Below are 25,122 nucleotides of genomic sequence, written 5' to 3' on the forward strand. Positions count from 1 at the left end.
GTACGGACCTGGCTGGCAGCCAGCAGTAATCGGCGCACCACATAGACCTTGTGTGTTAACTTAATTATAGCACAGTGCAAGCAGCAGTCAGACAGTTTGCTGTGAGGAACCACTGCCAGCATGGCACAGAGTCCATGCGTTTAAAAGTTACCCATCTGATCCATGGCTTTAGGTAGTAAGGATATGGAATTTCCACAGCTAGTTTAGACATGGGCTGTGACTCGCAGCAATCTCAATCTATTACCTTTGTTAGAAACCCACCTGGTGGGCATGAAAGCTTTTGCATGGTACTTTGAGGCTCTCTAACCTATCCTATACTATCTCTGAACAGGTTCTGTCAGACATGGCAGACTGTAGTTGTAATAGGGTAAAATATTTTTCTAGGAAATGCACTGTCAAACAGGAGGGTGCTGTTGTTGTTTGTTTATTTTTTAACTTAAGAACCATAAGGTGCTGAACTCATCCCAGCACCTTCTTGCTGGCAGTCACAGGGCAAGATACTGAGCAAGGAGAGAGATATGGATGGAGCAACAATCTTTGTTAGCATAGAAAAAAATTCTACAACACTGGAGAGCAGTCCCATGAGTGTAGGAGAGTCTATTAAAGCCAAACCATGAGCTGTTTCTTCAGTGCCTTCCTGAGATAAGGTAAAACAAGCCAGCAACTTACTCAGCAGTGGCTTAGCACTTCAACTGTATATACAGACTTTCAGTATGCTGTGTGTCTTTGATCAGGCAACAGATTTAATGACAACAAATGCTTCTTGTTTCAAGCCCTTGGGACTCAGTATTTCCTAGGTTGCAAGGAAAAAGAGAAGAACCAACCTGGCATTTTTGAAGTTTGGAAGATTGTCTTTGAGTGAAGCTTAAAATAGGCTTTTAGTGAATTAGTATGACACTAAGTATCCTAGGTTCTATTTTACTACTATTCAGATGATAATAGTTCAGCCTATCATGTATTCCATTAAGTTTAATTTTTCTACTGATCGTTCTAGAAGGGAGGCTTAGACAGGATGTATGGTTTGAAATTCTGTGGTTTGTGTTTTGTATAGGTCTCTGCTGTGAGTGTTGGATCTTGTGATTCAACATTTATAAAGATGTAGGTTTTGGGGGAGTAGGTGTGAAGATAATCAAACTGACTTCATTTCAGTGTGTTTAATAATCCCCCCACGATGGACCACTTAACCTATATACTTCTGTGAGGTTAGTATTATATTCTCTGTTGTGTGACTGGAGAGGTAGAAATTTAAAGCAATTGCATATCATGCAGAAAGCCATATAACAATCTATTTGCAAAGTTCAGAGTGCAGCTCATAATCTCCTGTCAGCAGTGTATCAGTTTTGTGCTTGAACAGAGACCTTCAGCTTGAGAAGTTCTTTCAAATAAAATAACAGATGAAATGCATGAGCGCTGATGCACCTTCACTGTTCTGTGAGTCTAGTGCATTCTGGGAAGGAAGGTGTCTAGGAAATTCTGTCAGACTGCTTTTGGACGTGTTTCCAGAAGTATCTGGGTGGTGATGGAGTTCAGGGCTGTGTGGTGAAGCAGGCAGTTACTGTAGGTGTCTTTTTATACTGGCACAGTTCTACAATATTCCAGCTGTAGAGCTAGCTCAGATCTCTGCATCACATTCCCAGTAAGTAGTGTATTTATAGTGAAAATCACTTGTTGCCAAATTGGACTCAGGCTCCTAAATATCAAAAATATTTTTAGGAACAGTTGGTTTCCTGTTTGCAGAAAGGTGATGTGGCTCATTCCTTTGTCTGCACTTTCTGCTTATACAGCAAGGAGCGGAATCATAGTGAGAAATCTTGGATCCTTACCTCACTTAGAATCTCAGCAGCAGATAATTGCCTTTTATACTATTTGCAGTACTATTTCAGATCCAACAGAAGAAACCTTACCATCTCATTTAATGTTTTCATTCTCCTTCTTGAATAATTCCACTAATGACCCTTGTTAAAAGGGGTGTTCACATCCCTGGAGTAAGCGTTCAGCTTGCTCTCAGATATTTGCTGCATCTCTATACTGTCTGGAGAGCTGTGAAGCTCATAAACACGGCCATAGTCCCTAATTATTCTTGTGAAAGACATAGTAAGTAATGCCTACTTCTGCCTCTCAGTTTATCCTTAAGCACCTCATATCAGCATAATGTGTTCTGATGTTTTTTTCCCTAGGGATTTGTGTCTTGTATGGAACGATACCGAAGAACTGGGCAGGAGCTGTATGCCTCTTTGTACAGGAATCATGTACAGGTAAACATAACAATATTTTTTCATGTTCTTCCTCACCTTCTCCCCAGGAATATGTATTTAGATTCATGCTGGGCTTAGCAGGAGTACAGCATACTCCTGAGACTTTCAGACTTCACTTTCACTGAGCATAGTTGTTGCTGTTAGACATGAGCATTGGGTCTGCAGCAGTCTACAGTGATCCAATTCGGCAGATTGATCCCTCTGAATCTGGGATGGTGCTGTCACTGAATGGGAGGAAGTAAGCACACAGCATTGACACAGAGTGGTTCTGTCCTACAGATGCTGCAATGTGGTTACAGCAAAGCAGCTAAGGACTGGATGGTTCTTGAGGAGCAGCTCTTCCACAGACGGGGCCCGTGGGGAGTTGCCTCGCAGTTATTAGAGCCGCGATGGATTCTTGATTGTTATGAAGGGCCTTCACGAATGAGGAGAAGGATTCAGCAGGCAAGCAACCGAGCGACAATGATGCGAATGAAGAGTGAGGTAAAAGCTTTTACAGGAAGTGCACAAATTCTGTAACAGTTGCTGGTGAATATATATTCCCCTCTTTCCTCTGAATTCCATCAGCTGATTTACCAACTTGCTCTGCCACGCATATGGAATCCAATAAGCTGGTCTTTTTTCAGGAGACAGTAACAACAATTGCAATGTATTTAGCAGCCACAGTATGTTTTTTCCATCCTTTCTGATGTGAAATATCTCCAGATAAGTGAGATTATAACCTGGAATATTTTTTTTGTTTGCAGTATATCAAAGGTACAGTATTTTGGTATGTATCCAGCAGGGTCTTATGCATACTAGATCTGCTAAAATTGGTGGATGAATTAAAAAAAAAAAAAAAAAAAAAGAGTTTGAGTCATTTGAACTAAGCATTGAACTGTATATGCGAGGCATTTAGTACTGTCTGTCTCTGTAGTGTCTAAGTGCTAAATTCTATCAGTCAGAAGATGAAGCAATTTAAGTGTCAAGAGGTTCCCATATTCAAGGCATTTTCAGCTTTTATGCAAAGTTCTAAATCTGACAGACTTCTGCAGACTGGACTGCATCATTTTATGCTATAAAAGGCCTTGTGGAGGGTCACCTTTCAAAGGGCAATAGACTTTTCCTTAATTATTGACATTTATTCTTACATCTAATTATTCCTTTAGGTTCTTTAAGACACATTTATTTGAATTTCCAAGGCACTTATTTGCAACATGGTTCTAAATCTGTGTTTTGCTCTGCAGCAAGGTTTTGAGTTATGTTTACCTAACAACAATTCCAGTGTCATCACATCTAGTCTCTTTTCAGGTTCTCCTAGCAAACAGAAATGTAACAACTCCTACTGCTGAAGTGGGTTCAGGTAACTATTTAGGGCTAAAGTACGTTGGGGTAGTGGATGGACACAAAGAGAGCTGAAGATAGAGGATGGAGCTCTGAGTTAGAATTTAGTCTTGGGAAAAATAGTGTTCTGGCCTAAAAAGCACTGGTACAGTTTTTATTGGCAGTATATAAACATTCCGTTTCTTTTTTTATGTTGCTACCCGAAAGGTCTGAAACTGAAAATGATAAATAGAAATTTTGCTTTCCTGCTCCATCTGAAAAGTTCCCAATGGCTTAACCTCAGGAGGAAAACTGTGTAGCCTTTCCTCTGATTTTATTGATACTTCAGTTCTACTTCAGAGTAGTCTTAATAGTCTTTAAAACCAGATGATAAATGGCTTAGGGAAGTGGTAAATGAAAAGTGACTTTCCAAAGATGTGGACAGAATGATGGAGAAATTGCCAAAAAATTAGCTTCTAAAATTGTTTTTCAGTGTTCAAAATGGAACCAGATTTTTCAAAATATGATGGTTGTCGACGTATTTCATTTTTCCAGGCCAGGTTTTCTGTTACTTGAGACATTGAAATAATAAAAACAGACTTGTGAAATGTGGTACAAAAGTTGGTAATTTTTTCAGATGTGGGGGAAACTGGGAAACTTCTTGACTGTTTTTGTTTTCTTTTGGCTGATAAATACTGCAGTTTCCCAAGGTAGGACAGTTTGGGCAAATGTCTAAATTGCCAATGCTTTTTCTGTCATCCAGCTGCCACTAAAACTGCAATCTCTTTCTTACTGATATAGGAGAGCTGATGTTAAATGGATCAGAAGAGGAGAGGGATGAGAAAGGATTGGACTGCAACCAGCTAACATTCTTCCCTGCTCTACATGAAAGTTTCCACTCAGAAGACTTCCTGGAACTGTGTGTGGAGAGACAAATTATATTGCAGGAGTTTGCAGAGAATGAAAAGGTAGTAAAGATGAGGTAGAAAATTTTCTTGAGTTGGCATTACGGAGGGTGAATTGGATGTGAAGGCCTACCTGTTCCTTTCAGTTTTTGGTTCAGGTTAATTCAGTCTACACTAGAGTAAACATCAATATATGCTAATTTAGTGCACTTGCAATTTCCCAGCCACTGTACAAAACTCCTACATAGACCTATTCTTAAAGATCTTTTAACATTAGTTCTGTGAAGTAAACAAAGATTTCAGGCATGTGATGAAGGTATTCTGTTATCTAGGAGAAAATATTGTCTGAATTCACCTGAGATGTGGTAAACTGCAAATCTGAGATTTCTGTGCCACTTCCCTGCCTTTACTCAAGCCCAGAGCACTGTCTGGATCCAATTTATAGTCTCTGGAAAGATATGCCAGTTTTGTATAGATGCTAGTTCAGCAATGTTTGTAGTCGCTTTCTGTTGAATACTATTAAGTGTTATCTTTGTCCCTTCACACACCTTTTTCTACACCTTCTGCTGAATACTTAATAGATTCAACCCCCTGAGGCCATAGAGACCTGGCAACCTGCCCTCCACTCTTGGCATAGTCCCTACAATGGTGTCTTCAGGCCAAATCCTTGATGTTGGAAATACACTGCACAAAGCTATTTTCCCTACAGTTGTGAGGAATTTTGTCACGAAGAGCAGAGCTGACCTCATTCTGTCATCTTCTGCAATATACCTCTTACTTCCAGAGTAAAGTTGGTTCAGGAGCTAGCATCCATCCCATAGTGGGAGCTGGGGGTTAGACTCAAGCACTTAGATTGAGCTGTTACAGTGCTGTGTGATGTTTGCACCTAGATATAGAAATAGTTATTTTATGTTTGTCTCAGTATCATAGCAGAATTTTTTGGCATTCTGCCAGGGGTCATATTGGTGCTCTACAGTGTGATGGCTTCCTTATGTTATTAGATCTGTTGGTACATTGTCTATCTATACAACATAATTCATCCCCCTGTTCCTGCTCCTCTTCCCTGCCCACACGTACCTCTCCCCCAACAGAAGGAGACAGGCATGAAAATGTGAAGCATGTTTTCTGTGTGCTGATCTCATTTTGCGCCTTTAGGCTGTCTGTCTCTTCTCTGTGTAACTCCACAGGAAGCTGTCAGAAACGCTAGGCGTGTTTTTTCCAGCAGCAGTCACTGTGTTGCTGAGCTGACAGAAGTATTAAAAAAAGCAGCGGGGGGTGACATTAACTGTCCTGCGCTCACTTAGTGCACTGCAGTCCTGCCTTGTAAATGGCTGCCTCGTGAGCTGTTTGCGCTTTAACCAGGCAACTGGAGCCGTCTTACCTACTGCACTGCACAGAGTGCATGTTGTGATGCCTTGGAAGCTGCTAGATTAATTTCTGCAGCACAGGGATAGCTCTAGTCTGGTTATTGGTCATTGTTTCATACTGTTGTGCAGTGATGTTTGTTGCTTTTTCTGTATTGCTATTAAACAAACAACACGTATTCAGATGTGAGGTGGCTTTTTGCAAAAATCAGCAGATCCAATGCTGTTGATGTTGTTGGCTCAGAGTTTATCAGCAAGTCAAGAGTGCATGGGTGCAGGTGGAGTGTTATGCTAATGTCAACTAGTCACTTGTTTAGACAAATGGATTGTGACTGCTCCCTTATATCATGTTTGAACAGCACTAAATCAGTGTGAAGTTCAGCCTTTAAACAAGTCATTTTTCTTGCCTTTTTAAAAAATATACATTAAAGTAACCATAGAGGAACAGATTTTCAAAGTCAAGCACTCTGATTTAGACTCCCTTCTGCTCTGTCAATAGGATTGAAGGTATGTATATACAAATTCATACCTTGAAAGTAGTTAATTTACTTGTATTTACTGTAAGTTTTACCTCTTCCTGTCACAGACTGTGTAATACACATTGTTGCACTTTCAATGTTCTACAGTTAAAGAGAATTTGACCTCTAGGCATTTTCTTTTCACAGTGGTAACTTATCTCTAGAATTTCCAGTTGTGAGGCATAGTGAGGTTTTTTTCCTGTTTCTTTACATACTCTGCACCAGTTTCCCCAAGATCTTATCACCTTTCAGTGATCTGTTACTGCCAGATCCAAAAGCCAAATCTGCATGTGTGGTGCTGGTGAAACTAGATGCAGAGTGCCACTTTTCTGCTCTGTGTTGGTACAAAAAGAAACAAGTGGCTGGTAAGAAGACCTGTATATGTCTGTAGCTTACCAAACCCTAAGTCTGGGTTCATAGAATGGAGGTTCAGGGCAGTTGTCAGCAGATAAAAGGAGAATGACAGGCAGGGTGCTGAGATATTTTGATGCTTCTCCTCCTTCCTTACAAATAGCCCCAGCAGTGACCACTTGTGAAAGCTAGGCTGAAGGACACCTCTTGTTGGACTTAGGAGATCTGTACCATAGCTGTGTGTGTATACAGGTGAAGATTGTTTTGCATTTGTCTTTAGTACAGAGACTGTATATGTCATGGTCATGGTGGAAGAGGTGGGTGGATAACATGATGCTGCAGATTTGTTTGAGAGAAATGCAGATAGGAACCTGTTTGCCTACCAAAAAACAGGGCCAGTCCTTTATAAATAACCCTGGTTTACCAGCAGAGACAGGGAGACTGGATTCCTGTATCTGCAACCTGAGTCTCCAGCTGCTAAATTGCCTCCCTGATCTTTACAAGCCTGAAGGAATCCTACCAGGTTGTTAAGGTGCAGTTAGCATGTAATAGGTGGAAGAAAGTATGAAAGGCTTGGGAAATGATTTTTGGTGTAGAAACTGACTTTTTGTTGTTGTTGAGAAAGATAAAGCTCTGTTTGCCAACAAGTCATTTGAGACTAAGAAATCCAAGCAGCTGGAGTAATGAATCTGAAGTTAACAAGAGGGCATGGCCTAGCAGAATCTGGGCACAATGCCTTTCCTTAAAGGAGGGGCTGGGGAGAGCACAGAAGATGCCAAGGACAATAATAGAAATGACTAGCATAAATCAATTAAAGGGGAGATTGAAATCCATGGCTCCAAGAAAGGAGCTTATTAAAGAACAGGTTCAGCTGAAAGAGTGAGCAGCTGTAAAGTTCAGCATCTGGGGCAGACAGAAGTGTGCAGCAGCTCTGTGTTCACATAGTGAAGCCAGTGATCTTAGGAGCATCACAATAACTTCATAGCTACATAGGACACCAAGGCAGTTTGTTTTTGTGGGAGCACTGTTACAGTTCATTGCAGTTCAAAGATGCTTTGTTAGTTTGAAAGAACTCTGCATGTGCTCATGTGCAGTATAAACAGGGACTGCCTCTTGGGATCCAAGCAGGAGGGTGGCAAGCTGGGAGATTGAAACAAGTCATCCCCCTTTTCTGTGCCTGAGCCTCTTTTCTTTCTTCCCTGGTGCATGTGCAGAAGCTCTAATGGCTGCTTTGTTGCTGAAATTAGTGTTGAATATTCATAAGTGTTTTTGGTGTGAAACTTTTCCTATGTTCAGATGGTACTGCCTGAAGAAGGACATGTTCAGATGGTTATTCCTCTGACTTACCTCCTCTAGGGTTCTGCTGCAGTTGAGCAACTGCTGGGTGTGCCTTCCTGCAGCCTTACCCCAGCTCAGCCAACAGGTGTGCTACCAGGCGCAAAGGGCAGTGTCTGATTTGTACTGTGTCAAGAAAAGACAACCAACCCAAAGATCCAACCAGAGCATCTTCAGCTAGTTCTCTCCTTTCCTGAATGTACTGCCTCACTATGTTACTTTGTACTCTTTGAATACCTCCCACCTCCTTTAATATGTGCTTCCCTGCTTTTTTACTTTGAAAAATGTCTTTCAGTTCTAAGCCCATGGCTTCTCCCAGTATCTCTGCAGAGCTCCTAACAAGTCCATGACCCTGACTGCCCCATCTAGTTAGCACAGTCTATTCTTTAACACAGTCACTTTCTGTAGAGTGATGGAGCAGGTTGTGGTATAGACAAGCTTTGCTGTGTTTATTCCTGGGAGTCACGAGGAAGGGCATGAACTGAAGTGAACTAGCATGAGGGAAAATTAAAGGACTCATATTAGTTTTTGGCAGCATTTTCTGTTTGAGAGGAGCCTGGAGTGAGACAGAGATGTCTGAGTGTGCAAGAGGTATAAGCACAATCCTATTAGTGCTGGCTTCCAGATGCTATCATCAGCTAAGGGATGCCAACTTCTCATGCTGGCAATGGGCCGGGACAGATGGCAGCTTTCAGAACAGAAAGCAAGGACAAAGAGCAGCCGCAGTGCCCATGGCCATGAACAGGCATGTACCTTCTTCCATCTCCTTCCTCCTAAATACCCAATATTCTTTTCCTGCAGCATATGGGAAATTGTTAAAAACCTGACAAGTGCATGCTTAAGAAGCACCTCCTGTGCATGGGGCTTTTGCTCCAACAGATGTTGGGAGGGAGAAGAGGGTGGATAGAAGCTACCTGCAAAAGTGTTGTGTTGTGGGTCTTCGGAAGCAAAGTTGGCATCACAAGGCTTGTTACTATCTTTCTGGTGTTTGCAATAGTTTAATTCAATTCCAAGTAGAAGGAATTTGAGCCAATGTTTCTAACAGTTGAGATGTGATCAGACTTGAGCCTGGAACCCCTGCTATGAAAGACAAGCAGGTTTCGTTTCCTTTGGTCTCTGAGCTGCTGAGGAGAATGAAACAATCTGTCATGTATTCTTAAGCTGTGATTAATGAGCTGCATGTGTGTCTGTTGCAAAGTAAGATGAGTCTTCAACAACAAGCAAGCTAACAAACATTGCAGGAAAGATCTTGTGAGGGGTGTTGAGAGCTGGACGTATATGGCTGTCACCATGAAAGCACGCATCTGTTTACCTAGCAAAAGTTGTGAAAGCAACGTATTGCATTTCATATATTCCTAGTCATTTTAAACTCTGTGTCTCTAAATAACATTGATCTGACTTTACTGACAGATCTGTTGTAGCTGATGCACCCTGATACATAACAGAGCAGACAGAAATAGTGTATATATACTGTTCTCATCTCCAGGCAAGTGACTAGAGATGGCTGCATTTATAGGGGAATACAAGATGTGATGTTAAAGAGTCGAGCGAGCTTCAGGATGTCACTAAGCTATTGCTGAGAAGAAGATATATGAAGATGAAGAAATATTAAATATCTAGCATGTTCCTTATAGTCTATCCGTAGGCTTCTGTTACTACTACTCAGGGCAGTTGTTTAGATGGATCTCTGAACTAACTCAGGGTATCCATTCTTTTGTCCATGCGTTGTAAAAATGCTGTGTTCCAGAATCCCTGTGACATGGGAAAACATGTTCCTTTGGTAGGGTTATATGACTTAAATTTCCTTTCTCTGTATTTTTCCCTGGAAGGGCAATGCTAACACTACTGGGTTCTGTGGGAATAGATGGCTAACTTCCTAGTGCTTTTGTACGCCCTTTAGAGACTGATTCCATTTTCAGGCATGTAATTCCTTTGGAAATCTGACTCCTGAACTATAGAACAGGTGTGGTTTTATTGCTGTTTGTTCAACTGCAACTGGATGCACTCTTGTGAAAAACTGGATAAAAAGGGGGAGCCCACCCCCCTCCCCTTAGCCTCCCTCAATAAAAAAAAAAAAAAAAGAAAAGAAAAAAAAAAAAAGAAAGCCTTTAGCTTTAATTCCTTTGTACATACGAACAAATAGAGCAATCAAGAGATGCAGAGCTTTAGGCAATACCTTAGAAGGTAATTATTCAATTATTTTATGTCAGCTTTGCGTCATTGATTAATGATTCTAGTAGCTGATGAACTGGATTCTATTCTGTTTTGACAGAACAGTAAAGTTTTTATTTAATCTGTGGTAATTTCAAGCTGCATGCTGTTTTGATGCAAGGCTTGTAGGTACAAGTCTGTCCTGGTGGGGTTTCTGTAGTACACCTCTTTGTCAGGGTTGTACTCAACTGAAATAAAAACAAGCTCTGTTCTCCAAATGAGAGGAACTGACTCATCCCAAGGTCTCTACTATTGCTAACAGTGCAAATGTATTTAATTCCACTGGAGGTGTTAATGTGAAATGAAGAAATGGATTTGGAACCAGTGACTGTTAGTGGCGTGATGGCACAGAATGCAGACTGTACTGAGAAGAAGAGGTACCTGGGGCTTTCCTCTTCAGGACCTGTTAATGTGCCCTAGTCCTGCCCTAGTACTGAAGTAGTTATTTGTGCCAGACCATGTTAGTAATTGTATGCAGGCTCCCACCACAATCTGTACCTTTCAAATATACCCACGGTCTGTCATCTCTAGTCTGAATTCCCTATTTGGGCAGTGTTTTTCGTAGAGCTTTGAGAATGGTTTTGTGGAAATACTTTCTCAGGCTGACCTACAGACCTTCCTCATTGCACGCTGTGCAATGTTGATCCACAATAAAGCTCCAGGAATTGTATGTAGTTTGATCCTTGTTGGCTGCCGTAAACTAACTAGTTGATCAGCTGCAGTTCTTGCAGTTTTCAACCTATCTCATGGCTCTGCCTGGTCTCCGTGCTTGCCTTTCTTCTTGCTTCATCTGTACTGTTCCTAGAAGCAGCTTTGCCTCCTTCACTGTTCTGATCAGCATGTGATTTCATACCATGCATACAGTCAAAGGGTTTTCAATGAAAACTTTTATCTGATTACTGTGACTATATGGCTGGACTCAGCATGCTGTACCTGATGTCTTACACTTGTATTCAGATTAGCATAAGACATAAATAGGAGAGGTGCATTCACACTGGTGCATTTAACTTCCTTGTTGTGTTAGTCCTATATCAAGCTGTGCAATTTTGGGACTGACCCTACTGCTTCCTGAGCTTTACCCTTAGTGCTCTTTAATTCCATATTTGTGGTCTGAGTTATTCCAAACCACATTCCTGCTGGCTCTTTGCTTTTCAGCATTAAGAAGATCAGAGATGTAAGTCATGCTTGCCTTTGTTTTTCTTTACTGTTTTTCTCACCTTCTTGGTATGCATTTTTCTTGCAACCTATTCCCCTACAGTTTCATGCCTAGTTCTACTTGAGAATCTCCTTTATCTACTTGACTTCTGTCTGTTTCTTCTGCTGCCTGCCCAGGACCCCATGATAGCTGTGTATGCAGCAGAACAAAATAATAATAAAGCAGAGTTAAATAGGTCAAATGGCTCTTTCTCATGGAACAAAGTGCTGGTTTTGCTGAGGCAGATTTCTTAGAAGCCTCAATTTCAATTTTGTGTCCATTTAGCTTTTTTATGTAACTGCCTGATGTTTCATTATTCAGTTACCTTCCATTTGGGAAGAAGCAATCTTTCTGCTATATAATGACTTCAGGAAGCCATGTGGTTCACTAATGTGAGCAGAATACCCCAGCACTCTCAGTGCAAGCATATGTGCCTCTAATCGTGCAGTGGCACGTGCACAGAAGAGAGGCATTCCAGAGGGATCTGTGGAAGAGGTGACTGAAATGCTGGGTTCTTCCTTTAAATAATTGGAGAGGAAAGAGAAAGGGAGAGATTTTTATCAAAAATTGTTTGTAAAAGTCTTCTAGAGTTCTTTCTTTTCTCCAGAATGAAACCAGAATGAAATCAATCTTCTGTTCCTACAGGAATGATTTTTAAAATGAAACTCCTCCATTTTGTTGCTGAAAAGAACTACTTTTCATTATTAATTTTTTAAAATATAGGATCAAATTTTTGTTGGAATTATTTATGGATTACCACTTGGAATTCTTGCATCTTTCCATCTCATATAGTTTTCATTCTGTACTGAATTTCAAAGCAGAAAGACTTATAATTTTATCAAATTATGCTAGCAGCCAAGACTGGAAGGTTATGTAGTAGCGCAGGTCTCCTGAGTAACCTTGTGTGCAGTTTGGAATGGAGACAAGAAAAGCTGTAGGTTTGCCGGCAGAAAGCTAAGTAGAAACATGCAGGCTATAGAAAAACAGACTTATTCTATGTACCTTCATCACAGTGATTTGAAGTCTTCATATGATTTACTAGATTCATTGTGCGTGTCCAATTTAGCATCTGCAAGAAATAATACTGGACTCCTGTTCTGATTAAGTTTCATAGAGGCATGGTCACCAAGTCTTTAAGAGTGAAATAACTCACACACAAAAACAAAAAGCATCTTGCTTCTGAATGCTAGGAAAACTCTTTGCACTTAAACGCTGCTTAATTCAAAATCAGAACTTCTACTTAAGTTTCCTGCAGACCAGTTTTCCAAATTATTAGAGATTCTTTTGATATCTTTATTGCTTTGTGGGTTTTTTTGTTTTTGTTTTTTCTTTTTTTGCACTGGAATAAGAAAAGGGTAGTGAATCTTAGGAGGTGAAGGAGGCCAAGGGAGGTATTTTAGTTATTCCAGAATGTTAAAATAAATTTTCCTTTTATGGCAAGTGGAACCATAGTCTTGTGTATTTTGACTGGCATATTTTAAAATATAGGAAAGTACCAGTGGAAAGATTTCTATTCTGATTTGCCTGACCGTGGAGGGATAAATACCAAGAGTATTAGATCCTTTCCTTGATCATTGCTTCTTGGAATCTGCTTGTGGGGTTTTGTTATTGTTTTGTTGTTGTTGTTGTTGTTCTTTTTACTAACTGTATTTTTTACTTTCAAAAGTATTTTCCCTTTTGTTGTATTCTTTACAGATATTTGTTATATGCCACTGTTTTTATGTCAGCTACTTCTTTCCTCGCTGCTTCAACCCCAAGCCCTTGTCCCTATTGCTGACAAAGTTTTGCAATTGAGTCTTCTGCAACATTTACAAGACCCTTATGTTCTGTAGTGATGCAGTCCTGGGTAGATGGGAAAGGAGCAGATTTACTGGGTGAAAACGAGATCAGACTTTCCCACTTCTTTGTTCCAAAAAGGCATACACTCTTAATTTTTTTGTGATTTTATGACTGCATCCTTACAGACTTGCAAATTAATATGATGTCCATTTTGGTGCAGATATGTCCTTCTGCATCGAGTCTTGCTCCTGCTGTCCCTCTTGCTTGTGTAACCCACTCTTGATTATGTTTACTTCTGTTATAGGTCTCATTCAAGTGCTCTGTGGCAGTTGTGCAGGGGCACACAGCTCTGGAAGGAGTGCTGCTCTTTGGCAGAGAGCACTTCTACATCTGTGAATGCTTTGTTTTGTCACCTCTAGAAGAAGTCTCCTGTACGCAACACTGCTTGTCCAGGTGAGTCATTCTTTCCTCCCAGAGATCTGCTTGATTAACTTCAGTGTTAGCACATTTAGCCTTTGATGTTGCACAGACTTTGGGAGGTTTCAGAATGAAATTAGTCCAGCAAGAAGCTTGCCATCCTTTCCATGTTTGTGAAATTGTTTAACCTAATTCACTGTAGGTTCTTGGAGATGTTTTAGGGACTCCCAATTCCAACAGATGGAGATGGTGAGCAGTCTAACACATGTCTCTGTTCTTTCATTCTTTTCAAGTGCTGTTAATGTTCCTTTCTGGCTGGCTCCCATCTTTTATTCATATGGAACAGTCATTACAAGAGTCTTTTACTTCATTATCTCATAAGTTTCTGTTTGTTTCTCCAAGACAATCGTAATTAATATTTGGCACACTGCTATCATCTTTGACTCATGATTTATTGATACTGATCAATATTGAAAATGAGTCTGTTAGACTTAGCTCTTTGCTCATACTGTGTGTTCATGTGCAAGGCCCAGTGGGACGGTGAGCAACTCAGTGTTTTTACTCGCTGAAAGTCTGTCTGCTCTGCATCCGATTCTTACTAAATCCGATACCAGTCAATCTGATCGAATGACTTCCAGATTGATTGGACAGAGCCTGATTTAAAAAACCTGGGTCCCTTTTCTAAGGGGCTTGCTGTGGGTCAGATTGTGGATATTAATTGAAATACATGTATGCACATATAGTAATAATGACTTATTAACTGAAACTAACAGTTATTAGTTGTTAATAACAGCAGCATATCCACAAGGTGCTTGCCTTTGACCCTGGCTTTCATGCTCTTCCACCCAATTCTTTCCCTAGCTGCTGCTCAGACTTCAGCAGATGGAAAACACTGCTGTCTACGTACTTGCATTCCCTAAAATCATCACTCCAAATCTACCTTCAACTTCCACAGGCATTTGTGTAAAAATAAATAAATAAAATTAAATGTTTTTTTTTTTTTTCCAGTTTCAAATTATTTGTTATTACTTTGAGAGCCAGTAGAAAAAAATAATCTGTTGTTGTGTAGCCTTGTTTTCAATTCATCTGTACTCCAGATGTCTTATAAACAGGACTTACTATGTTCATGAAGGTTTCCCAGATCTCTTTTGTTTAAAATTCATTTGTTTTTATTTTTGTTTTTACTTTTCAGCATCAGTGATCCATTCATTTTCAACTTATGTCATAAAGATCGTATTGTGGGAGATCAGAAGTGTTCCCGTTACTCATATCGTGATATAAAAGAGATCCGTCTAATGCGCTTTCTTCTGCAGGTAGGTAATAACAGTTGTCTGAGTGGAAGCTGCTGCAGCAGTAATATTAGGTGCCTGATAACTACTTGCATGATTTTTGCTTAGACTGTTGAGTTTCTCTGAGCAAAAAACACCTCTCAGTGGAGTGATCGGCCCATTAGTTGTTAGGCTGACAGTATTCTTTATAGTCCATCCTAGTGGTTTTGGAAAGATGCTTTGTTTTAACTGAAGTTCCCAGTAAGTGTCTAATTTTTCAGTGATATTCAGTTCATATTCCATGATGAATGTGAAATAGGTTTCACCTACTGAAACAGTCTACTTCAGGATATATAGGGCATTGGGTACTTCAGTGGTTAGGTCACTCTCCAGACATTTACAGAGATGTTAAGTCTTGTTATGAGTAACTGTATGAAGCACGTTTTCTTACATTGCTGATGAGCAATCAGAGCAACAGAATGGTCACCTCTTCCTCCATTTTGTGAACATCAGAGTTGCCAGTAGAATTACTTACTTTATTCACATGCATTTGTATGTATGTTTTTGTTGTTGTTGTTTTGGTTTTTTTTGGGGGGGAACATGATAAATGGAAGTGTTTTGTGTTACCCAAACTGAAAAACAGAGACATGTGAAAGTAGTCACTGATTAGACCTTGGGTGAAAACATGAAGGTGTGCTTCAGATCAAATGCTTCAGGCTGTTTATTGTCATAGCTGCTTTCATATACCCTTTCTGCTGCCTATTTTGCTATGCTTTTTCACACTTGCTACTAAGTCATGGCCTTTGTTTTTAAAGCCTTGAAGAACCTGACAGGCTATAGTGACCTCTTCACAGTGCTGATGTTAGCTCTGCACTCTTTCAACCTGTAAATGATTTACCTTTCTAGGAGATTGCCTTAGAAATATTCTTCAAAAATGGTTACTCCAGATTTCTCGTCTTCCATGACTGTGACCGAAAAAAGATATTTAAGAGGTAATAATTTCATAATACCACATGAATGGTCTGTTTTTATCTTGGCTTCAGATGTCTTTGTTCTGTCTCTTTCTTAGATTACAACTTTTTGGTCTTTAATGACTTACACATAAACAAAGCTATGAAAATTTCCATTTGCTGACTTGTGAATTCTTTGAAGCATTATGTAGTCATTGATTTATCAAGGGAGATAATGCATCTCTAACACTCTTCTAGCACCTGATGACATATTGTGTTATATATCCTTGCATCCCGGAGAAATGCAATTGTAGCTGTGCTGCTTCCTCTCCCTAAGATCCTTCTGCTCCTGAAGTCTGAACACTCTAATGGAGCATTCATTAAAAAGCCAATGTGAATTTATCCATTTTTCCTTTTGAAACTGGATGCATGGTGTGACTTCTTAAAACTACCAAATTCTGCCTGAGAGATGGTTGCTTTTAGTCCTTATCTTAGCTGTCTCTTAGCTCTGAAATGCATCTGCTGGTGTCATCTTGCTGAGACAGTTCAAGACGGTGCATTAATCTTTAACTGCCTGTCTTGCCATTCAGCTGCAGGTTACCAAACCTATGGGTTTAGTGTCTGACATTTAGGAAAAAAACAAGCAAACAAACAAACAAAAAAAAACAACAATACCTACTCAAGGTAAAGAGGGGAGGCTGCTATGTGAGTTGGTATTCCTTTCTGCCAATTTTGCCAGCCTGGGTTGGTGAAATGTTGGGATACCTCCAAGTAGGTTTAGTGGAAGATGTCCCTGCCTATAGCAGGAGGCTGGAATTAGATATTCTTAAAGGTCCCTTCCAACTCAAACCATTCTATGATCCCATGATCCTTCATGAGATAAGTTGCAGTTGATACGGCATTATTTAATAGATTATATACAAATATGAAAATATATACAAATATGAAAATATATACATACATCCTGTGTATAAATAACTATTCAAAAGATTGTTTTGTTATCTTTTATATCTGTAGATTTTGCTTTTTCCAACCTGCTTTGAAGTCGAAGGGGGTAACAGAGGATTCCCTGAATATAAGGTAAAAATGGGGAAAATTGAATAATGATAGAAAATAAGAGCAAATATGTGAATAAGCTGTAGCTTAAAAACAAACAAACAAAAACAGAAAGTGGAAACTTTGCTGTTTGTGCCCACTATTTTAAAGATTCAGTTGTGTCTCCAGAACTCTGAAATGTTCTGGTGTACAGCATCCATGATCTGAAGGCATGAGGAATGTGTTAAGTAACAGACTGTGCATAGTTGATTAATAATTATTACCTCCTTAATGTGGCTTTATTGGTAAACTCTACACAGATGGTTAGTGTGGAATAGAGACAGTCAGTGAGGGTGAGGTTATAGAGCTAATCCATAAAGTTTCTACATAATGGGCTCTCTATTGCATGTTTAGAGTAGACACTGACTGATGTGTGCATGGACATTTTGGCACACTACTGTAACTGAACAGTGGAGATTCCAATTTGTTGTCTATCTGATTTACCACTGCAGGAAAAGAAAGCTTTCTTTCCAGTGTCAGTTGAATGAGACCATGTTCAGTTCAGGCCTTGAGTTAGCAGTACAGCTGCAGATATTTTCAGATGGGGTGTGTGAGGAATACAACCCTAACTGCCTGACTGGTGTATTCTGGAATGACTGCCTGCAGGCAGCATTTTGTTGAGATCTGTGGAGTTGTAGTATCTTGTTTGTGGGCTGTGTGTTCCTCTTTTTTGTTTTTTACTCCACCTGTTGCAGGTCATTACCTATCTTAGAAGTGAACACTTTCACCTTGAGTGCTAGCCATCTGCTTGCAAGAAGCATCAGTGAAGTGTGCAAGCAGCTCTAAAGCATAATCTGAGCCAGAAGTGACTGTTAACTCTGTGGAGATGGATGTGTTCTGTGTGGAGCAACTGCTAATTCACTCCATAGCATTCCTGCTCTTCTTGTCTTACGTGAGACAGGGGCGCAGACCAGACTAAGGTCTTTGTCCAGACATGCTATTAATAATGGCAGAGCTGAAACATGGAAAGGAGAAAGGATTAGTTTAGTATAGTATATGATCTTCAAGTAGTGGTGTTTATTGGAAATCAGATACCAAGTTTTTCCATTTAGTCTGTTGGTATTATATGCAAGAGTTCTGACTCTTATTTGCTACTCTGGCCATTTAAAAATTGATAACTGGATATTTCTGGACTGCTGAATGCTTCACCCATGGCACTTCATTTTTTATTTAAATATAGGTAAGTCTGTGCTGTCACCATATGTTACTGAGGCCACAGCCAGAACCCCTGCTTATGCCATGCTCTACTACATTTATAGTCTGCTCTTTGCTTGCACCTGTATGCTGTATTCACTGAGACTGTGGATGACTGTGCCTCACACTGTGAAAATTAACAAGACTAATGTTTGGGGGGCAAGTGGTGTGAGACAGTTAATAGAAATAAGTATTTTTGTGAAGATTCCTTCAATGGACATGTGACAAGGACAGAAGATTCTGAACAAAACAGAAAAACAACCAAAAAAAGACCACATTTTTGGAACAGGCCCAGGTGCTAGAAACTAGCCTTTCCTAAATGTGCATTTGTTTTACTTGTTTGGGATTCGGTCTTAGATACCTCCTCAGATCTGCTTCTAAAACTGGATGTCTTTAAATGAAGGGAACTGCAGAAAAAGGCAGGTGGATACTTTTTTAATTAGCTTGAGCTGATTTTCACTGGACATGGCCCATGGAGCACACTTGTAGATTTCAGAGATGTTCTTCTTTTAATCTCCATTGTTCTTGGTTATCCATTGCAGTGGAGTTGGGTGTAAGGAGTAAAGGGAAACTGAGCTTCTTGGAGGGGCAGTGCTCTGTGTCCTTGAACTTGTTAAGTTTGTCTTTTTCTCCCTGACAGTTCTGCAGGCAGGAAGAGCACAGGTCTTTCTCTTGAACTAAGTAAAGCGATTCTATGCGCTTGATGGGGTCAACATACTCTTCTTTTTTTGACTCAGGGAAAGGGTTTCTTTCTGCATTCATTTTCTCGAGCTTAGGGAGCCTTTTCACACTGTTTGGGATGGTGGTCAAGAAATTGTCAAAGAGACCCAACTCCTTAAGTTCCTTCAGGGCCCCAAGTGTCGGGGGAATACTGTCAAGACAGTTCAAGCCAAGATTGAGAATACGCAGGTTCTTGAGAAGATTCAACTCCTCTGGCAGATTTTTGGTAGTCAGCTTGTTGTTACATATATTCAGGTAGAAAAGATTCTGAAGTGTACCTACTGCCTTGGGCAAATCTTCAAGCTGATTGCTGTGCAGGTCCAGCCAGCGCAGTTTCTGGAATTTCTCAATGCTGCTTGGAATCTTTTTAAGCATGTTTCTGCTCAAATCAAGCTCATCCACATCAGTCAGCTTTAGAATGCACTTGGGAAAGGTAGTGATACCCATCTTACTTAAGTCAAGACGGAGACCTCCATCAAAAGAGATCCTGATGGAATTTTTTGCTATTTTCAAGGTAATCTTCTTTCCTTTAGGACCTTTTCCTTTTCCCTTGGCCATCTTTCCTCAGAGAGAGACAAACACAGCAGACTCTGGAAGAAGTAGAGAGTTCCAGCCTTTGAAAGCAGTGACTGTTAATTCCTAATTAGAAACAAAATAATGTCTTAGTCATCAAGTAACACACGACTGTAGGACTCTTCAGAAGTTATTTTTCTTTTTTAAACTCATGACTTTTCAACCCTATGGCTGCAACTTTGAAAGGCTTTTCTGAAAGCGTTTTGAGTAGGTGAAATTCTAATTATTAAAAATATAATTTTATTGCACCATGACACTTGCATTGCTCTGTAAAGCAATATAAGTATTACAGGATGAAATTAAAAGTATTACAAGTGGGAGGAATTTGCTGTCTTTCATCCCTGGATACTGGTTTGAGCCCAGCATGTAATGAAACTGAATGAAATACGTTATCCATTTGCTGTATAAGGACTCAGGTGAAATATATTATGAGCCTCGATGCAGTCTTTGAGGACAGCCCTAAAAGAAAGCATCATTGTATATATTATAGCAGACAAAAAGGTAACCTTTTTTACAGGCCTGACATTGGAGGATAGGCTGGTTAAGTATCCTGTTGAATGGATCTGAGACTTTCAGCGCTGGACACTCCTGAAAGAAAAACTGGATGTTTAAATCAAGCAATCAAGAGTTTTTCTTTAAGCAGGATCTGAGAGATCCAGTTGGCTCACAGATTTGCCGGAACTAGTTGCAGTTCACATATTTTTAGCAGGGCAGATTGAACAGGGGCTGTGTCAATGTTGCTTATTAATAGGCTAAGATAGATGTCAGTGTCTCTGTGCTCTCAAGCACAGACTCTAGATACTTCTACTTTGTTGTTCCATGTGTGTTGTAGGATAGATGAACTCCCATGGTGAAGGTGTGTTGTCCTCAAATAATGCATGTAAGTTTTCTAGTCAGACTTGTCAGCGCTGATACTAAATACATACTATGTGCTGTGAATGGGGACCTGTGTGAGTAGTAGACCATTGTAGTCTCGGGGTTGGTGACCTGTCTATATAACTGAACATCATTAAATACAAATAATAGTCACAGCTAGTGACAAAGGGTCCCCTAGAAATGAACGACCCATGCTGAGAGGAGCATGGGTTGAGCTGAGTAACCATGGGATAGTCTGGGTACTCCGGCATTTAGTTGTGAAGAGGCAAATCACAGCTTTGATGGATGACTGATTGTGACAAAATATGGATTTGTCTACAGTACATTGCCCTATTAAAAAGGCTTCATTACAAACCCTTCAGGCTCTTTGGCTCCTCATTAATCATGTGGAAATACATGAAGGGGTAGCTCAGGCTACAATGAAGGCATTTCAGCTCCTTTCAAATACATGCCATAGCCAAAAAATGATGCAAAAGCAAAATGATCTCTGCCTTCCCAGGAGCTCCATAATGAGGCGGCCACTCCAGGAAGCAGTGCAGTGGGGTCAGCCTTGCCCTGAGGGTATGTTCCAAAGTTGAATCTTTCTGATATTTTAAAAATAAATAAATAAATAAAAATTAAAAGGTTAAAACCTATAAGATTCTGTCTCTCACTAGTGATTAATAGGGATATATTAACATTATATCTGAAGGTCTCTTATGTTTTCTATATTTAAAGTTACTGCTTCAGGAGCAGTATCAGTGCTATTACTCTCATAGTGTAGACTGGAAACTGAAGAAAACAAGAAATTACTGTGGAAAATCAAGCACTTTGTAAATGTTAACTTAAATAAATTGCCCAGGATTTTGAAGGAACAAAAACTTTTTTTTTTTTTTTTTTTTAAATTACAATTCACATTTTAAAGGAGTTGATGGAAAAAGATCTGCAGGACGACTGCATTAGGCTTGGGCAGGCTGGAAAGAGATTTTCTGCTTCTTGAAACTGATGTGAACTTGGTGACTTTGGGGTCTGACTTTTCTCTTTTTGCAAATACTTCTTGCTGATGTTAGACATGTTGATGAAAACGTGCAATTTTAAACAGTGGCATTTTATATATTTTTTTTCAACTAAGTAAGCCTTTGATAGAAATTGAATTAGCCTCAAGGAAAAATATTTGTGTTCTAATTTCAATATGATAATCTTTTAAAATACTTTTAAAGACATCTTTAAAACTCTCACAAGAAAAATATTTTGTTCAGTTCCTTGTGATTTTTTTTTCTGAAACTTTTCAATGCAAATCCTGAGGGAGGGGGAAGGGGGGGGGGGTGGTAGTTGCTCAGTGGGGGGAAGAAATCAATGAGAGAAGGTAGCTCTGCTTTCATTCCGATTAGTTTCTTAAAATAAAAATAATTAAAAAAGAATAACACGATCTATTAATGCTGGTTCCCGGTGCTGCGGTTACTCTGTGCTTTGTGCACTTGGGAACGCTAGAGGGAGCCTGATGATGTGGACAGCTGAGTGCTGGAGGAAAACTGGCCGGCAATAACAGCATAGTTTAATCCTTTCGGTACTTCTCTGCCAATGATACTTGCTGCACAGGGAAGTGTGCTCTCACTTCTGAGGGGCTGCTTGTTTTGGGTTGGAAGTGGGATTCAGGTTCTAAAATTAATGTCCCAGAGGCAGAGATCAGCATTAGAGTTCTGAAGCACCACTGCAGCACACCGGCTTGCAGAGCATGAATAGCTCTCGTCTCTGCATGCTTGTAAACTAATTATCAGTCTTTTTCAGGGCTGTAGCTGGAGATAATGGAGCTTAGTTAGCGGTGTCATTTTCCTCAGCTTTGTGTAAGAGGGATCCAGTTCTGTAGCCACTGATATTAAAAATTCAGGAATCACAGGAGCCCTCCTTGCTGTAAATATTAATTATGCTCATTCGATCTGCTGCTCACAGTACAGTTCTGGTGGTAGCAGAAAAAGTGATACATGTGTATCCCACTGCTTAAGAGAGAATGGTGCCAAATAGCAACTTTGCTTGCATTTGACTTTAACCCTTCACCCTCTGAGCTGTAGGGAGGCCTCTGCCCCTGGACAAGGTGCTACATTTCTTGTTGTCTGAGGACTAGACCATGAAGACTAGGGCTGTGAGCCAAGGAATGCTTGCAGATTATTCCTTACTTGCACAGGATCCTGCCATGTCCCATTGTAGTTTAGGCCTGTCCTTGGAAGCAGATTTGGTGCTAGAAGAATACAGATTTGGACCCTGATGCACTCTTATTCTTCACCGTTTCTTTTTCCTTTCTCAGCATTGTGTTGGCAGGAAGAGATATGCTTTCTGCCCACACTGTCTTGGGTGTCTCAGGATCTCCTCTGGGATTTTCCTTGTTCTTTCCCTCCAGTGGGTTGCTGCTTCCTACTTCACTGTACCCAAAGCCATACAGAGCTATCTCAATTCCATCTTGAACTTGCCCATGGAAAAGTTTGTTCTGTTTCTCTCCTGGAAACTTGTGTGTTGCAGAGCAGCAGGCCTGCCAGTCCAGCAGAGCCTCTCTGAGGCCAGGGCAGTGAGGCAACATGTCAACATGTTCTGGCTCAAAAGAAACCATTTCACATACCACTTAAGAACAGTATTCATACAGCAAATGAAGTTATATGAAGCCCAGCAGCTCCAAGCAGGGGACCATTTTATTTCCCTACTTACAAGCCTATTACCATTTCTTTGTTGTTGGATACAGCCTATTGTGGAAGAGATTAATTCCCTGACTGTTTTAGATGCAGTCTCTTGCTAACAGGCTGTTGGAAACTAAATCCTACCAGGAATTAATAGATACTATTTTTCTTCTTTAGTTTTCCTTCTTTCCTAGATTGCTACTGTGCTATCAGCAAGGTCACTTATAAAACCAATACCCACCCCACCAAGGATATACAAAATTACTGCCTCATCTGAGCAGTTCTGCTGCCCTGTTAAGATCTTACCGGCTAGCAGCTAGGAAGTCTTAAAAGCCGTGGTACCGATGTCACAAGCTGCTTCTTTATTTCTGCAGTGTGAGATGAGCCTTCATGATCTGTTACCATGCAGTCTTCCTCTGGCCTGCTCTTCTGTGAGGAAATGAATTTGTCTTTCAGTTAGCAAATCAGGGGAGCACAGGATAATTTCCTTTTCAGAGGCTTGTAAATTGGACTTCCTTGAAAGACAATGGCAGGCCTTCAAGAAATTACTGTATATGAGTTTACTGAGGGGAAGAAGAGTTGGAAAAGGACTTCCCTGGCTACAGTGCCTCTGTTCAGTTCTCTGTCTACAGCCTGTAAAACTTTTGTTCCTAAGCAACAGCGGTGCTAGGTCCTTGGAGATCATTAGCATAATGTGTGGTTCCAGCATGCAAGTTCAGGCTGGAGGGAAAAGAGCTGAACTGCATGTTGTGTCTGGAAATGTTAGATTTCAAAATTATGCAGAAAGAAAAAGCATCTGGACCTGGTTAGAAGCTATTTGTCAGCTTGCTGCCTTAGCTGTTCATCTTAGTAATTTGGCTATTTCATTCTACTTAGCTGAAACACAGTGTGAAATGCCTGTATGTATGTTAGAACTCCCAACATTTGTGACAACATCCATAGCATATGTCAGACCAAGTAGATACAGAGTAGGAGGGAAAGTTTGTTCAGCCCTGAGCTGCTGCTTGCATTCATTTATCTGTGACCCTTCAAAAGTGTAGTTATAAGAGTTTCTTCTTGTACAGTGTGAATTTCCTGGAATTTTTCTGTATGGCTACAGCTCATTATTTTAGCAACTGGTTGCAATTATTTCAAAATGGTATTTGGAGAAAAAAAAAGAAGAAAAAAAAAAAAAAGAACTTTTGAAGAGCTAACACAGTCAATACACAGAGCCTTTCTGAGTTGACAAGGGAGATTAAGCACTCAGAGCATCCCATTTTGACCACCGAGGCCCAGAAGCATGGCTCTTTCAGGGAATGACTACTCTGAGCCTTGCATGTTCTCATAAGGAGTTGAACTTTGTGTCATATGGTAGTTTCCACCTGAAGTAGGTTGCTTTAGCTCTTGAAGAATTCTTATTGGGTTAAGACTTGTGACAGAGCAAGATTTCCAATAGAGGATAGTGGCACACACAAATCAACATATATTATGTGCATTTGTATAACATGCACACAGACTAGGCCAGTTTAGTCCTGTCTGTAATATTTTAGTTCCCTCCTTTTAGAACACTCTCACTTCAAATTGCTGGAGGACTGATACACTGGGCAGGTTTCTACATGAAATAACTCCCCAACTTTCAACTTAACCATAAATCCAAAATAAATGGACAGTTTTAGTGAGTGTGTTAGGAAGAGCCTAACCTGATTGTTACCGGACATATACTTTTATCCAGCAACAGACTGTGTCTGAATTCCTTATCCCTGTACTATCCATTTGAGATGCACTGAGAGGCAAAAGCCATTGAAGACCTTACAAAGGCCAGTGGAGCAAAACTCTCAGTGAAACTGTAGTATGGTGGTTCTGTATTATAGAGGCCCACAGATGTGTTTCCAGTTGAGAATTCCTATATTCTTGAGTTACTTATAGCTCAGAAAGCTGGGTTCAAAACCAGCATAACTCTTCTTCAGTCTGTAGACTTTCTCCCATTTTATGCTGTGTAAATTAGAACATCATTTAATTTTATTTATTTATTTATTTATTTTTAATTACTGTAGAATCACAGAATGTCTTGGGTTGAAAGGGACCTTGAAGATCATCTAATTCCAACCCCCTGCTGTGGGCAAGTTTGTCACACAGCAGTGCGGGCTACTCAGAGCCCCATCCAGTTTGGCTTTGAACACGTCCAGGGAT

The 25,122-nt window shown here is 40.2% G+C and overlaps 2 protein-coding genes across 7 annotated transcripts in view; one reads left to right on the forward strand and one right to left on the reverse strand.

Moving 5' to 3' along the window:
• WDFY4 (WDFY family member 4) overlaps positions 1-25,122 on the forward strand; it is a 128,167-nt gene that overhangs the window by 73,453 nt on the left and 29,592 nt on the right. For 5 of the 6 annotated variants that reach the window (XM_072340679.1, XM_072340678.1, XM_072340677.1 and 2 more), the window contains 8 exons: positions 2,178-2,255; positions 2,535-2,738; positions 3,546-3,597; positions 4,359-4,525; positions 13,520-13,668; positions 14,825-14,945; positions 15,807-15,892; positions 16,868-16,930. In XM_072340679.1, the coding sequence (XP_072196780.1) occupies positions 2,178-2,255; positions 2,535-2,738; positions 3,546-3,597; positions 4,359-4,525; positions 13,520-13,668; positions 14,825-14,945; positions 15,807-15,892; positions 16,868-16,930 (920 nt within the window). Of the gene's footprint in view, positions 1-2,177; positions 2,256-2,534; positions 2,739-3,545; positions 3,598-4,358; positions 4,526-13,519; positions 13,669-14,824; positions 14,946-15,806; positions 15,893-16,867; positions 16,931-19,949; positions 20,195-25,122 lie in introns of those variants that run through there. The other variant, XM_072340683.1, reaches the window with a different exon arrangement.
• LRRC18 (leucine rich repeat containing 18) lies at positions 17,074-23,571 on the reverse strand. Its single transcript, XM_072340684.1, has 3 exons — positions 23,260-23,571; positions 19,939-20,020; positions 17,074-19,498 (listed from the first exon to the last, which is right to left on the reverse strand). The coding sequence occupies exon 3, from the start codon at positions 19,415-19,417 to the stop codon at positions 18,632-18,634; it is 786 nt and encodes a 261-aa protein (XP_072196785.1). The 5' UTR covers positions 19,418-19,498; positions 19,939-20,020; positions 23,260-23,571; the 3' UTR covers positions 17,074-18,631.

The sequence above is a fragment of the Excalfactoria chinensis genome, chromosome 6 (assembly GCF_039878825.1).
Source record: "Excalfactoria chinensis isolate bCotChi1 chromosome 6, bCotChi1.hap2, whole genome shotgun sequence".
NCBI lineage: Eukaryota > Metazoa > Chordata > Aves > Galliformes > Phasianidae > Excalfactoria > Excalfactoria chinensis.